This window comes from Papilio xuthus, unplaced genomic scaffold (genome assembly GCF_000836235.2).
Source record: "Papilio xuthus unplaced genomic scaffold, Pxut_1.1 DF827680.1, whole genome shotgun sequence".
Taxonomy (NCBI): Eukaryota; Metazoa; Arthropoda; class Insecta; order Lepidoptera; family Papilionidae; genus Papilio; species Papilio xuthus.
The window spans coordinates 6657958-6674924 of record NW_013530969.1 but is presented as its reverse complement, the minus strand read 5'-3'; the positions used below and the strand labels follow the sequence as shown (position 1 = coordinate 6674924).

General features: G+C 35.9%; 1 protein-coding gene across 2 annotated transcripts; it reads left to right on the top strand.

Annotated features, from left to right (window-relative positions):
* The first annotated feature begins 55 nt into the window (after positions 1-55).
* Positions 56-14659, top strand: Vav (Vav guanine nucleotide exchange factor). Of its 2 annotated transcripts, none has more exons than XM_013311393.1 (16): positions 56-418; positions 1644-1819; positions 2054-2113; positions 8991-9168; positions 10578-10748; positions 10939-11154; positions 11229-11348; positions 11436-11552; positions 11629-11805; positions 11888-12090; positions 12296-12413; positions 12494-12636; positions 12813-12947; positions 13110-13259; positions 13396-13564; positions 13677-14659. In XM_013311393.1, the coding sequence occupies exons 1-16, from the start codon at positions 200-202 to the stop codon at positions 13749-13751; spliced, it is 2427 nt and encodes an 808-aa protein (XP_013166847.1). In that variant the 5' UTR covers positions 56-199; the 3' UTR covers positions 13752-14659. The 2 variants fall into 2 exon arrangements, with proteins under 2 accessions (XP_013166847.1, XP_013166848.1); XM_013311394.1 differs by lacking the exon at positions 8991-9168 and adding an exon at positions 2187-2358.
* Positions 14660-16967: the final 2308 nt, after the last annotated feature.

Below are 16967 nucleotides of genomic sequence, written 5' to 3'. Positions count from 1 at the left end.
AAGTGTCATTTTTTTACATCGGCTACACTGGGAAATAGTTGTCAAAATTATTTTATCCAGCGGAGGAGGCTGTCGTGTTTGTTGTATCAATTTGTATGTCAATTATCAATTAACCCTTGTTAATAATGGCCTGTTGATTATTAAAAAGCAGTGGTTGCTGCAGATATTATCGATGTGCAGTGTAGTGTGTGTGTAAATAATGGCTGCTGGCGGCGAGGAGCTGTGGCGCGAGTGCGCGTCCTGGCTGACGAGATGTGGCTTGCTGCGACCGGACCACAAGGCAAATTGGGAGACGAGCACTATACACGATTTGGCTTATACGTTGCGGGACGGTGTTTTACTATGCAATCTATTGAACGTATTGCATCCTGGCTGTATCGATATGAAAGACGTAAACCAAAGACCGCAAATGGCCCAGGTATGCTAGCAGTAACTCGCAATCTGCCTACATAAAAAATTAAAATCAATAAAGTATGCCTTAATGGTTTCTATAGTCGTAGATAAGTTCTTTAAATTATCTATTATTTCTTTAGATATTAAAGACTTTATGCTCTCCAGTTATACTGAAGGTCATACATGGAACACAATCTCATATATTACTACAAAATTAATATAAAAAAAACTGTTATATAACTATGTCCCAGTTGACCAGCATTGTCCATATTTATCACATGGATGTTAATTATATATGCAGTAGTGAGTTCTGTTTGGTCCCATTCATGTTTGTGTAAAGTATTACAATTCAATGAATATATTTCACTGTTATCAATGGCATGAATGAATGAAGGAATGTTACATTTACATATTCATTATATTTATGTTATGTGCATCTGTAGTTTCACAGCAATGATAGCATCTTTCCATCTATTCAGCATTTCCTGATAACTTTTAGATTAATTAATTCCTTTTTATTTATGTTATAATTATGCAAAGTCTAGTATGAATACATACTTCCTATGTCTAGAATTTTCATATCAATTCTAAGGTTAAAATGTCATTAGTTATCTAGAGACAATTTTAAGTTATCTTAATTCTAGGATTTCTTATCTGTAAACATTTTTAATTGGGTCAATTAGTTCAATACCTTATATAGTTGCTAGGAAAACTCTGTCAACAATATGAAAGCATTCTCTAAAAGTTTGCTCAGAACGATGAATGTCAAAATAAAATAACCATCAGGTTCAATATTCTATGAAGATTTTTAAAGAATCAGTACTTAAATCTTATTAGAATTTGATTCAAATTCATCAATAAAACTTTAAACTCAAAAACATTTGTTATTCCTATTTAATTGCTTTTAAACATTAGAAAATTAAATAATATTGCTACAAAAAAAACTAACATCAAAAGCCATTATAAAAAAAACCTGTTGACATGTTGTTTCCTTATCTTATTATTAACTCTTATATTTTTCAAATAATAATTTATTCTAGTGTGGAAAAACCCCTTACTTGCATCAATAATACAAATAATTTTTATTAACTGAGTATTGTTTTACATTTGATCATAACATAAATAAGATTATTATTTAATTGTAGTTATTTAGTTGTAATTGAAAATTAACCTTCAACTTTGCTATAATAATACCTCATGTTATTTTATATTATTAAACATTTATAACATAGAAAAATACTTCTTTACAGTTTCTGTGTATGAGGAACATAAAAGTATTTCTGCGATCATGTCATGAAGTTTTTGAGCTAAGAGAAACAGATCTCTTTGATCCTTCAATGCTCTTTGATCTGTCTAACTTCCATCGAGTGCTGTGCACGCTGGCCAAACTCAGCCAGTGTCCTAAGTCATTGGCTAAAAATGTTAAGTAAGTTCATATTTTACATATTTATGTAGCAATAATTTGAATTTTTATGTTTAAACATACAAAATATAAAACGAATATAAAACTGTTCTAATCTATATGTTCTATAAAATGAAAGCACATTTATTTGCATGCATTAGTGCCAAAAGCAAATTTTATATTTACAGATAATGCACAGAATATGTGCTTTTGTGGAATAGTATAATTTAAAATTACAAAAAATGTATTTATTTGCAGGCCATTCTCAGCTCATCGGACACAATCAGAAGAAGAGATATATAAAGATCTGCAATCAACGTAAGTAATTTTGTATTATAGTTTACATCAGTTGCCACTCAATGATTCTATGTAACACATTATCAAATTATAGTAGCGCGAACATATCCCTCGAAGTAACACAATATGCTGGCAATGAGCCCCAGGAGAGGCCCGCTGAAGTGCCCTGGGTGCAGTTTACAATACCCAGTGCAACCTGTGAAGATAGAGTTGAGGAGATATATGAAGACCTGTGCTATGTCAAGTTCACCTCCGCTATGCCCGAGGTGGCCATTCCATTTTACATTCTTACCATGTTCACACACTAGCGCACGCGCCTTGGATATGTTAATGTTATGCAGCCTTACGTAAGGTTGTGTTCAACATTGATTATTCTATCCGGTGATACTATCATCAATTTGAATATATTTACCGCAAGTTGAATTTATTTGAAAGTTATTTGTTAAATAACAAAATATAGTTTTAAAATATTCACATCTTAATACATTCAGAGCCACCGACTCGTCCTGTGAGTTCAGTTCGAAAGTGCGAGTTTTTATGTGAAAAACTTAGTGGAATCGTCGTTAAACACCTCGGTGTTCCCGCTGCTCGTTTGCCTCTTCTGTTTAAAAAAAAAAAGTGTTAACTTATAAATGTAAAATGTTGTCAAATCTGTAAAATTTTAATTATGAAAATTCTAATCAAAAATCTTGTCTCCTTGACCGTGAAATTTCACTCAAAAAAAAACCTATTTCTTCACGTAGAGTAAAAGACATAACAGTATGATTTTATACGAGTTTTACAGCCGTGGAAACGCTCATTGATAAAACTCGCGTAGGCCGTGGTTGTGCGAATGGTGCGAAGGTCTGCGTGCGCCGGTGTGTGAATTGTAGCAGCTGCTCCATCTCCCAAATTTGTTTACGCCGTTCTGCATGGAATACACACGCTTAAAATAGACGATTGTGTAGAAAAAGCAAACCCAACGCCCCCGTTCTATATATCTCAGTCTTCAATGAATATTGCTTCGTACGCTTTACGTTGTAAATATTTAATTTAGACAAAAACAGAAACGATATGTTCGTTTGAGATATAAATATAATCTTAAATTACTTTCGCTCGCCCGGATTTAGGATGAATGACCGCAGATTGCTTAATTTATAAACGACTCGATAAGCTTAACGTACCATCTCTATATGTAGACATTTTATTTTCTCATGTATTCGATAATAATTTTCTAAGTAGACAAAGTCGCGAAACAAGTTAGTATACATATAAATAATGAATGTAGTGTTTGCGAGTGTGTCACATGCGTGCCGAGTTGCCGGATGTGCGATGTGCGTTCAGTCGACAACGACAGTCGGCTCCCGTATGATAATGATCTAACATTATGAGCGCGCACGTGGCAACGGCTTACTTTCTTTGCCAGTGGCCACTGCCACACTGGCCTCTAGTTATAACATTCTTGTTGCAGCGGAAGCAATACCAACTGCAATCTACTTATACGTTACAGCGAATTCAGCATCAATAACAGCTTTTATTATTGAGGAATTATGGTTGGCTGAATATAAACGAGTTTCAGGAAGAATATGAATCTTCTGTGCTATAGACCTATAGATGTTCCTGCTTTCTACAACAATTTAAAGCAGAGTGCAGCCTCTCCGTCTATCAAAATAGCAGGTCTCTCAAGGGATATTTTGTTGGTCGTGGGCACCTTCGTATTATAAATTATTATAAAAGGTGTTCTTTATTTTTAGATTAGACAATACTTTTACAGAAATTTGTCTATACATTAAACTGTCAGTGTATGTTTCGCCTATGAAAGCAAAATATATTGGTTGTTTACTAAAGAATTCGTCGAGTAAAATGTTTCGTCGGAATTTTTCGTCCATTACGTTTTATTTATAGAAAAACATCGCGATTTGATTAAAGAACTATTAATAAAACCAATTTACTGGAAATCACTTATACCTGTTTTCGTTTTTACATTTTCTTCGAAATACCAAACACGCTTTTAGATTAAGAGTAAAAAAAACAAAGGCATTTCTGTCTCTAATTAGATACCATTTCTTAACAAGTCATATTTTTTCTCATGACACCAATCTTAAATTATATTTTTAATATTAGCATACCAATCTTCGGTTTGAGCAACACATGCTGTCTACCTGTTTTAATCCTGTATGTAATGTAAGAAACTATGCAAACACATAATTAAATAATCAGAAATAAAAACTATTTGCATAATTTTGTCGTCTCTTGTCCAGCCATCAACGTTTATAGAGTGACTTTTGTTTATATTTTTGGTATAACCTTTAAAACAATAATTTACGGTGTTTGTGAAAGCATATATTTGAACAATTTGTCCAATCTCCCTGCGTCTATAAATTGAGAAAATCGAATCGTGTGAGGGCCACGCGCCCCCACCCGCTTCGCTCCGCAGCCGCGCCGCCCCGCCGACGCCCACGTGTTGAGCTGAATTCACTTAAGTGCAATTTTATACCGACTTGCATGGACGCAATGTGATTAAACCACTCGCTCGAATACCTCACCTTTTATGTATTATGTTAAAGATACAGTCTATCAGATATCTGATATACCTTATTCATAAAATAATGTCATTTGTCCCACTAATAACAATACTATTTTCTTCGGCGAATAATAGGAGTAATCAAGGAGTTTAGTGAACAGCCAAGTAGTATTCTGAATCACCTTTATCTGGTGTTAAAGAATGAAAAGTTTTACATATTCATTTCTCTTTTATTATTAGTATTTTATAAGTAAAGTAAACTTAAGTAATTAATTAAATGTAATCGATACTTAATTCATGTCCGATCTAATTTTAATCGGCTTAATGGATTTCTAGTCTCAGAGGAGATATAAAGGCTAGCAGATTAATTAGGATGCTTTATACTACATTGACATTTACGCCTCCGCGTCTGATCCGTCTCGTCGACGTCGCCGTCCGTCGGGGATGAGCTTGGGTGAGTGGTGCGACTGCGAACATTAATGGATTGTTGGAAAATATTAAGGGTTATATTATTATAGACAATTGTAGAGTTATTTTAATAAAAGATCAGTCTATTTTATTATCATATGTATTGTAGTTTCTTTTGTTAAATAATGCGATAAGCAAACAACACTGGAAAAGAACATTTCACTCAATCTTTGTGTCAATTTAGTTTCGTCTTCGGTCAATGAAAAATATATAAATGTAATTTCTTAGTTATTCCTTGATAATTTCTGAGGTAGATCATTTGATAAACATGTGCTTATGTCATTTCGCAATTGGCTTTAGAGAAATATGAGTACACTCGCTGTCCCCCGCGACTTCGTCCACGCGGTATCAAAAAAAGTAAGTAGCCTATGCGTTCTTCTAGACTATGTTTATACGTGTATGCCAAATTTCAGCGAGATCCAAAACATTCGCTTTTATCTTATATATAAAATTCTCGTGTCACAATTTTCGTTTCAATACTCCTCCGAAACGGCTTGACCGATTCTCATGAAATTTTGTGAGCATATTGAGTAGGTCTGAGAATCGGCCAACATCTATTTTTAATCCTGCGAGGACAGAGTCGCAGGCGACAGCTAGTAATAGCATAAGATAGTAATATATATAATTCATATCTGTACATGCACATCATTTATCTATACACGTTAAGCGTACTGGCAATAGATAAAAAACTCCACTTTAAAATAAATTTTACTTGCATTCTTTGTATATTTTACGTACAAATCGAAATGACAATGAGTATATTGTTGATAAGAGCGAGTTTTCTGTACGTTATCACAATTCGAAGTATAACGATAAATTGTCTTAAGTTCTTACATGATAGTATTCCTGGAACGCTAACGGGGTTTTTTTGCAAGGGAATTTAAACCTTGCGGGACGTATTCCATGTATAACGGCGCTGCATAAAATTGTTATGGCTGTGTTTAGAGCTGACAAATCCCTGTTGATGAAGACGAATGAAAGTGGCTTACTACAGCATGGGTTAATTTTATTCGCTTGGTATTATTTATAGTGCGTGCCATGATGTACCTCCTATATGTTAAATTCAGTACTTTGGCTACGAATTGTATATTTTTTATTTACATTATTTTTTTTTGTTTTCTTTTATAACTAAAGGAATGTCAACAACGTTTGTCTTATAGAAAAATCTGAAAAAAAATCTAATAGATAGATTTTTTTTTATTTTTCCATAGATCTAATTAGATGAAACGATGTTGAAATTTCTTCTTTATAGGTATATCGTAGGTTGGGGTCCACAGTATTTTTTGTACCATTATTAAAATGTGTTTTTAGCTGAAGATACAAAGATCTCTATGGTTCTAATTTAAATGAAAGAAACTGGAGCTCGAATACATCGACCTTTGTATTCATTTACTTTGAAAAAATCTTTTGTTGTGTATATTCGCGGTATATAAGCGGTAAGGATTGTTACATCCGATAATATTTTCGTATATGTATTTTTGTAACACTTCTGACGTCAAATTTCAATGTCATACCGAATTCGTTCCGACTAAGTTTGCATGACGAGATAATCGCTCGCATATTTTTATGAACAGCGAAGGTTGCAAATAAGATTATATATCTATAGGTACATATATTAAAACTTGATATTTTATACTAAACAGAGAAAAGTGAAATTTTGTTTTGTATATTTAGTAAAGAAATATGTTTATTTAGAACATGAGAATTACTAAGCCATGTTTTAACAGTGGTAGAGCCCGCTTTAACATCTTCGCACAAATCGGCCTGGCTCGCCCGGTGAAATACCACGACCACACAGAAGACAGGCGTGAAGTGGAAGCAATTCCGCGTTTCGTCTGATGAGTGTGCGTCCCGGAGGCCTAATTTAGTCCTCTTTCCCTTCCCATCCTTTTCTTTATAAGGAAAGGATGGGAAGTGGAAGTGGACTTTCCGGATGAGAGGATGCATGGAAAGGGAAGATGTTTTCTTTCTGTGCAACCTGTCCTCCGTCGATTTAAGGTCGGCAACGCATATGCAATTGCGTATGTCTATGGGCAACGGTCACTTCGCTATTTCAGCGATTTCAGGTGGCCGCTTGCTCGTTTGCCAACTTTTGATATAAAAAAATAATAATAATAATAATTGTAAGTTCTCCGGTGTATTTAATTGTGTTATTTCTGTCGCATACCTGTCTAAATTTGGTCCTAGACATTCGCGGAAGACGCGAATCCCGTTAATACCCTAGTACTTACGCGCCAATTTAGATGCTAGGTATTATGAGTTGCAAACTTTATGTCAGTTCGAAGTTCGCTTCGCATTTCTTCGTAGGTGAGCGCCAGTTAGGCTCACTACGACTGGAATAAAACATCTATAACGGTGCCCCAGCATCGTTTACATTGCGCGGATACCTAAAATTGTATAGTGCGTATTTCTTGCGAAATTGCGAGCCTTCATTAAGTTTGGATGGCATTATACAGTGTTGACACAATTTAGACCATTGAACGGATGTAGTGTTGCCAGTAGGCACGTACTCCGCATGCCCTTCCCCCATGTGCTTGACACGTCCTATCTGCTTTAACGCTCCGTTATCTTTTGCCAATTTTACCAAGGGATTCAAAAGACTAAAGTATCGAAAAATATTTTTTATATCATAAGGTGGCAAGCGAGCAAGCGGCCACCTGAAATCGCTAAAATAGCGAAGTGATCGTTGCCCATAGACATACGCAATTGCATATGCGTTGCCTACCTTTAATCGACTAAATGTTATAAATGAAAATTTTAATGTTAACCAAAAATATTTGTTCCAACACTAATATCGTGATCTAATTACAAAGTGAGACTTTAGCGCAATGAAGAGATTCATACTTCACTAAAAAATAATAATTCTCTAGCGGAAGTATTTGTTAGATAAGTTTTATCTCATTTTTAGTTAAATATATTATCAATTTCGGCATAATGAATTTTGACTATTGCTTTTACGGACCTTAAAATTCAAAAGAATGACTAATTTTAAAAAGTAAAATTATACATTGTACATCCCAAGTGAGAGTACGGGTACATCCGCTGAAGTATCAGAATTCCGTTCGGATGTCCATTGCCCGTCCCTTTGCGCTCGTTGCCTGTCCGTTAAATTCTATAATTTATTTCGAGCGCTTTTCAAATATAGGTCAGTGTACACTTGCCCTAACAATAGTGATATCAATTTTCGCCTTTGCCAAAACGGGCCGTTAAATGAAGGTCGAGCTCCACTAAGGTCATTTTTTATAGCGCAAGTTTATTACTATAAAATTATATGAGATCGTTACCGATGTAACGTTTTACGTTAGTTCTTGGTATTTAATTACTCGTAATGTATTTTATGGTAATGGTGGAGGAATATGGGTATTAGAAAGTATAATAACATTCGAGATTACGATGTTCATAGAGACTGATTTATCATACAAATCTTGTGTGAGCATTTAAATGCCACTATTATGGATGGTTTTTACATAAAATTATTATTCTGTATTCAAAAAATACAAAAGAATATTGCTGCTGCTGCGTAAAAATTGTAAATGGCGCATTAAAGTTATTCCCATGTAAAGCAATCTTAAAAGTAATAATTACTAATATCGGCATTTTAAAATTATTGAGCAATAACATTGACGTGTTTAATTTTCAAATAAGAAAAAAAAACATATTTTTTGCGTACATCTTTTGAGCATGAGAACATTATGGTTGTCCTAATGGTGGTCTGAAGTATCTACAAAAACCAAAAGCCGTGACCTATTTTTATAGCCAAGTTTGGCAATCGTAATTAAAACCTACCTTAGTTTGTTGGTTTTGGCGTTGTTTAATGTGTCGTATACAATGTAATGGGCAGTTAGGACACGAGGTATTAGGGTGGGTGGGCATGTAGTGGAGACTTAGAGCGTATGTGTTTGACGTGTGTGTGTTCGGCGTGCGCAGCGGCGACGCGTGCCCACCGCGCGTGGCCGACGTGAGCGAGTACACGAGCTACTGCGCGCGCATCCGAGACGAGGAGATCTACCGCGACCTGTGCGCGCTCAGGCCGGCGACGACGCACGCGCACGCACCCCACGCGCACGCCGCGCACGCCCACTCGCTGCAGAACAACGCTTTCGCTGTACGCCTGTGTTATTATTGGTTTCTATTTCTCTATTTTATTTATTAAAAGACGTGTGTTGTCTTAATATAAATTTTGAATTTCTAAATATTACATAATTGATTATGTAATTAAGTAGTAATTGTTGTACCAACTTATAAACGTTTAAAGCAAAATAATGTGAATAACAGTTTGTCGTTAATCAAAATATTGGTTACTTTTAATTAATTAGAAGTCTTATAATAAAGACATAGATAATAGAACTTCTGCGACTCCTTTGTTCTTGTATTTGGCAACTTAATTCTATATGACACATTTTAGCTTAGAAACCTTTAGAAACTTATTACAAAACCGCATAATATTCTCAGCGCTTGTTGCATTATAAAAATGTATCCTAAACAAACAATGAGTTACCGCGTGTATATTTCATATGTAATTTAACATTTAAAAATTATTAATATACTAATTTGGAATAAATAATTTAATTGTCTCATTAAAATTTATATACACATGTTATTTTACTAACAATAAATGTTGGCTATAAAAGAAAACAAAATTTCTATTAAGGAAAAATTATAATGTCTTAATTTCTATACCTTCAAAGTACTGAATATGACTTATCAACATAACTCTACATTTTATGTAACTAACATAGACTTAAGTTAAATTATTGTCTCCTCTAACTGGACCAAAGCTACTCACTAATATTTCTAATTTCCCTTTTAATTCAGAGTTACATAAGTTGGCATTAGTTAAATATGGTTTACTTTATTAAGTAGTTAATGCTTTTTTATTTAAGGCAACACATGGCTTTGTTAAGTATGAGTAGTTAGTGATACATGCTATAGTAGTTTTAGTGTTACCAGAAATAATGCGTGGATAATAACAAAAATCAAAACAATTACTGAATCTTGGTGTTTGTCAACATTTATGAAAGGCTAAATTCAATAGTGACGTATTTTGAATGACAAAGAAAAAAGAAAACTCATTGTCGTAGTGAAAAGTAACGTTACGTAAATTCAATTACGTGCGTACAGTTCGCGATATCGAAAGTTAAAAAGAAAATGTTGGCAAATAATGAAAAGTATTCGGCAACGTTTGCGATAAAATATTGAACAACTTTCGGCGGCGGCGGTATGACGAAATGTGGGGGGAAAAGAAATTTCATGACTGAGTTAGGAACCGCAACGCAGCGGCTGACGAGTAAAAGTTCCGCGCGGCATTCCGACCATACAGTGAATTATTCATTCGCTCATTATTTCTGGTATCATTATTTTTTATTTGCCTCGTAGTCTAGATAGTTCGTAGTTACAATGTTTCGTAAAATTACGCTTAGAATGGTTAATTTTTGATTTGAATGTTTCGAATTCAATGCATGCATTACTTTCACTTGTAAAATCAACGAGTATATACCCTTTTGTGTGTTTCAGCTGGCAACATCGTCGCATAGTCTAGAGAAGAGAGATTACGTTATAAGGGAGCTCGTAGACACGGAATGCAATTACGTCGACGTACTGAGCAAAATAATTAAATACTTCCTAAGGCCGTTGACACCCTACCTCAAACCTCAAGACTTGCAAGTTATATTCTTTGGTATAAAGGTGAGAATTTTCTTCAAATAACATATAGTGAAAGGTAATACAACTTACAAGGAAATCGATAAAAGTTGTTAAACAAAAATGAAAGCGGAAAATCTTTTAGCTATAAACCATCTTAAAATACGATAAAGGACCCTCTGCGGTTGTCATTCATTCATGGAACATGTTAGAAGGAATTGTTTTACGTGATCAGGAGCTGCACGAGACGCACTCCGGCTTGCTGCGTCAGCTCCGACTGGCGACGGAGGCGTGCGTGCCGGGCGGGGGAGCGCCGCGGCTCGCCGACGTGTTCTTGGCGTGGCGCGAGCGCCTGCTGCTGTACGGAGACTATTGCTCCAACCTCACGCATGCACAGGACACGCTCAAGACCCTCGAGGCTAGGGACAACACCTTCGCTAAACAACTAGTGGTATAAACTCACTACACTACCACCAACATTGTACGAATAAATAAACACGTAAGCGAGCAAAGATTGTTTTCCAGAAATGTCAGAAGGAGCACAGCGATGGTCGTATACAGCTCCGCGACATACTGTCGGTGCCGATGCAGCGCGTCCTCAAGTACCACCTGCTGCTCGACAAACTGGTGCACGAGACGCAGCCGGTACGATAACCACGTTAAACTATGCCTACACTTCACAATCACAAAATATAACTTTCATTTATATTTCTGTCACAATATTTATTACAGAACCACGAAGATTTTCGTGGGCTGGAGCGCGCGAAAGAGGCGATGGTTGATGTGGCACAGTATATCAACGAGGTGAAGAGGGACAGCGAAGTACTGGCGTTACTTTCCAAAGTACAGGTAGGAAAATGTTCTATAATAAATTTTAGATGGGATTTGCGATTTTGTAAATTTGAATGTGCCGTTATGATACCAGGAGAGTATAATCGACTGGGAGTACGGGGAGCTGGGCGCGACCGGCGCGGGGCTGGCGGCGTACGGCCGGCTGCTGCTCGACGGCGAGCTCAAAGTGAAGGCTCACGAGGACCAGAAACTACGCTCGCGATACGTCTTTGTCTTCGATAAGCTCATGCTGCTATGCAAACCTGTCAAGGTTCGTTGGTTTTAAAAGAAGATATATAATAGAAGATATTTCAGTGTTGGTAAACTTACTAATGTATAATGTTTGTGTGTAGGACAATCAGTACTCGTACCGCATCGGGGTGCGGCTGGCGGAGTATCGCGTGGAGGAGGCGAACGCGCGTCGCACGCTGCGCGGCGAGTCGCGGTGGGCGGCGCACTTCTACCTCGTGCGCCGCAACAAGCGCGCCACATTCACGTTGTACGCGCGCACTGAAGACTGCCGCCGCAAGTGGATCAAGGCTATTAGAGATGCCATGTAAGTGGCTAAATCCATTGAGTCATTTCGCACGACACGCTGTGATGAAATTGCAATGAAACAGCATCTCTAACTAAAGTGCTGGTTGTACTTTATTCCCATAGAAATAACAGTTATAACGGTTCGCAGCTAACTTCAAGCCGCCATAAAATTTGAATACAAGGAATTTAATTAGTAGGTACTATATTTTGCGTGTCGTTTATAGAGACAATCTGGAACCTTCCGGATGCCGCAGTACCAACCACAAGTTCGTGCTGCATACGTTCGACAAGCCCGCCACCTGTCATCACTGCTCCAAGTTTCTCAAGGGCAGAATATTTCAGGTTAGTAATATGGTACACCACACCTTCGTAATATTGTATTAACAAACATGTATCACAAATGTCACGTTATATTCATACAGGGGTATCTGTGCTCGGTGTGCAATGCGTGTGCGCACAAGGACTGCATCGCGCTATCAGGTCGGTGCGGAGGAGGACTGGCGCCCGCACCACCACTGCCGCCGCACTCACACCAGCCTGACCAGGCGCTGCATTACTACATGTGGTCAGTACACAATACAAACATGCAACACACCATCACAAGTATTTTTCTCATACTGCTTAAACTACAATAAAATAATTTCTAGAGATATTGATTTCAAAATGGAAAATCCAACTCGAAGGACCATAAAAATATTATATTTTTGTAAAAAATTAGTTGTATAGGTTAACATATTTTAGGTATGTGGGAGAGATGGGCCGCGAGACGGCGACAGCTCGCCTGGAGCGACGCGTGGACGGCACGTTCTTGCTGCGCGTGCGGCCGCGCGCCGCGCTGCACTCCCCCACAGACACGCACTACGCCCTCTCCTTAAAGTAACTACATTATTTCCCTTGTCGTTGTACATGTTCACATTTTTAATATGCTATTTCTTTTCTTATTTTGTTACGATGTTTGACCATATTAAATGTTTGTGTTTATAATTTTACTTTTTCCTTTCTTAGGCTATAATTAAAGCTTGTTGTCTATTGCCTCAGAACGGACAACACGGTGAAGCACATGCGCGTGTGCCGCAAGCCCATAGACCAGGTGCCGCACTACTACCTCTCGGAGTCTCGCTTCTTCCGCAGCGTCGTCGAGCTCGTCTCGTACTACGAGCTCACCAGCCTCGCTGAGAACTTTGTCGGGTGAGTACTCGCTAGTATAGTACTGGTGACTTTAACCTAAATAATATGGGAATTTATAAACATTTACGTTTGTAACAAATTACGTTTCATTCCGACGACATAAAACAAAGAAGTTTTAAATTTGATATAATTTTAGATTAAACTCGAATCTGCGCTGGCCGTTCCGTCGCGTGGTGGCTACGGTGATCCATGACTTCCGGCCGCTGGAGTCGTCGCAGCTCGCCCTTCGCCCCGGCGCCAAGCTGCTCGTGCTCAGCAAGGAGGGCGACAGCCGCGGCTGGTGGAAGGGCAGGACTCTGGACAAGGTTACCTCTCCAACTTATATAATATCACATCTAATCAAGAAAATTAACAATAGGCGTTTATTAGGCAAAAGCAGGCTTGTCTTAATTCAACAATTCATAAACATGTTTACAGGATGACAACCGATCGGGATACTTCCCGAAGGAATGCGTGCGAGAGGAGCCGGAATGTATAGGCGCGCTGGACTGATGCCAGCTCTGCCTCGCCGAGCGCGAGCTGCACTTCGTCCCACCTCCAACTGACGGCGACCTCGTCTAGGCGCCGCCCACAGACGCGCCTACAACGCGCGCCTACATCACGCCCACATACGGTGGTTAGAATCGAGGTTACAATTGCACACAAACCGTGTTACATTTGGTTTTGTGACGGCGGTTATTCTGCTATGAGAAGATACTTCAATACTAGCAGTTTTATATGTGAAAAAGACTATATTGGAATTGGCTGAGTAGACTCATGCACTTGGTTATTCTTCAATGTAAAAGAGTAAGTGTTATTTGATGTTACCCCTTACCTATATAATAATTCTCTTTATCAAGTAGTGTGTCGATGGAATTGGACATTTCGATGAAATCGGTTATTTCAAAACCAGAGACAAAATATATTTGTCAAAGTCTATTCTAGAATATATTTAATCTATGACAAAAAGAAATTGCTCTCACTACGTCTTACTACGTAAAACTCATATCTGTTTCGAATATTTTAAGATGAATTCGCAAATTGACAAGCGAACTTTAGTCATACAAGATTATATGAATGTTGATGTTTTAGAAACGGAGTAGATATAGTAAGTTATTTTTATTACATTGACTTAATAGGCTGCTATTTTAATGCATGCAGATGTTGCGTATGTTCACTATTGTGAATTTAAAGTTGTAAAAAACATCCTGTGTTATATGAAGACACAAATTAAATCTCAATCTATTTATTAGTTTGTAGGACATATGTTTTTATTTTAACGTATAAATATATCTATACTGTAATTGTTAAATAGAAATGCAATATGAACGCAGAAATGAAATAAAACGATACTATACGTAAAATTGGTAAAAAATAAATTAATGGCTGACGTTGTACATATAGAACAAGAATTATCAAAAGAACCAATCGGAAATATGAATTAAAATAACTCATTTTAATTTGACGTAACAATGTTTTATGTCAGAACTTTTTTTTACCAAAATACAATTGGCTCTATGTGTTAAAACTTTTGCTCTCTTCTCTTCTAAATAAAAAAAAAATAATAGCACTATGGATATATTCAATGGTGCGTAAAATGCTTTAAATTTAGTATAGAGTAGTATATTTTGAAAATGCAGTTCTATTTTGACTAAATAACACTTAACTATGACATTTTAATTAAAATAAGGTTGTTTTTTTTTTATAACATCATATTAAAATATTTACCTATCATTAGCAAATGAAATGTTGTGAAAAATATGTAAATACATGAAATACCACCGTATAATTTAAGTCAAATATAAAAGATATGATGTACTATCAAAATATTCCATTGTTTCAATGTATTGCTGATACAAAGTGTTGTCAGCTTAAAATATTTCCTATTTAACAAGAAAATATTAACGGTTTCCTTTTAACAGAATATGCCAAGTTGTTTAGCGGAATTTTAGATTTGTTGTTGGCAACACTGTTGATAACCTTTAGACATTAATTTTAAAAATTTCGAGGTTATTTGTAACTGTCACTAAATAACTAAACTTCATAATCATATCACAATATTACTGCTGTCATAATTTACATCAATAAGTTTGTTATTAATAATACTGGCATGTAGTACGTTTTATCAATTTTATTTAATTTGCAACCATAGTGAGAATTAAGTGCCAAACTCAACGATATGTCGTTACTATTTTGCTGAATTGATTATAATGAAGTTCCGAAGACGTGCAATAAATAATGTTCCTCGCTTTTTCGATTACAATTTATAAAAACGGACAGTTCAAAAACGTAGTTTACATAAAGCATTATGCTATTTAAAAAATCCGAATTATAGACAATCTTGGTAATGCATTGTGCTTTAACCTAATTATTGACTGTCTTAAAAGTTAAACATATTACAGCTGTTATTGAATTGTTTAATTATTTGTGACTTCTGTTTACACCACAATCGATGCATTCCAACGAGTATTATATAGCCCATTTTTAGATAAATGCATTTGTTGCAAATTTATGAAATCTTTGCTAGTTGTTTAATATGTGTGAATTGTTAAGGACGCTTCAAATGTACAATAAATATTTACTTTCCATATAAATGCTAATAGAATATTTAGAATCTTTGCTTGTTTAGAGTGAGCGAGAAGGAAGCATACAAGAGGACAAGAGGTGTGACAGAGAAATATACCTCCCACCTTTTTTATGCTATTTCAGATAAGTAAATGTATGCTGAGCATTATAACAGCATTTTAATCTTTCTATTTCATTGATAAATGTATTGCTTTTAAATATTTATTAGGAAAATAGACAAAGGGTATTTATATGGACTCGGGAATTACAAAAACAATGACAGATATCCTTCCAGATAGATAAAATATATTGAAAGAATATTTTCTATATGTCAAACTTTAGATTTAGAATTTTACATATTTTGGGAAGTGGCTGTAAGAATGACCATTAACATTTGCGAAAAAATTTGAATGCTAGATTGCCATAGAGTCAATAGTAGTTTGTGTTTTTTTTTAAACGCAACGTTCTAGTCTCAGTCTTCAATGAAATGGTATTATTCTACAGCCACTTCCCACACGACATAATAAATTGTAAATAGATATAACAATTAAAATTTTATGTATTAAAAAAAATATTTAAATGCTTCAATGTAATTAAAATTAATTAGTAGTGAATTTAAAAAATATAATAAATGGTTAAACGCTGCTTTATGTCGAGTTGTGAGGACGAGTTTCCGATATAAAAATATTTCGTGTAATATATGGAAGATGAAATTGTATTTTGCCGATGGTGGTTTCGGGCGCTGACCTTTATCTCGTTAGATATCCACTGGACAGGTCACTGCTCGGAAATGACAGCTTTTGCTTCTTTCCGACATAAAGCGTTTCATAGTTCGAGTATCCAATCAGGATACCGTCACCGCAATAATGGCGAAAATGAAATAGGCACAAAATACAATGGCTTGTAGCATGTCCAGTGGAATTTCAAGGTCAGTGGTTTCGAACGTTGTTACTATGTGGATAGAAATGGTACAGGTACGAAGTCATATAAAAAATATGATTGTTGCAACGTAAAGATATATATTTTTTCTATTCAGTTGGAAAGAGGACCGTTCTTTGGGATAAAAACTCGTATGGTGTTAAAATCAAAATTTTATTTAGAACGATAAATAAATGAGCTTTGTAGTTAAATTGTAAATTAAATATTTATTTTTACATTAAAACA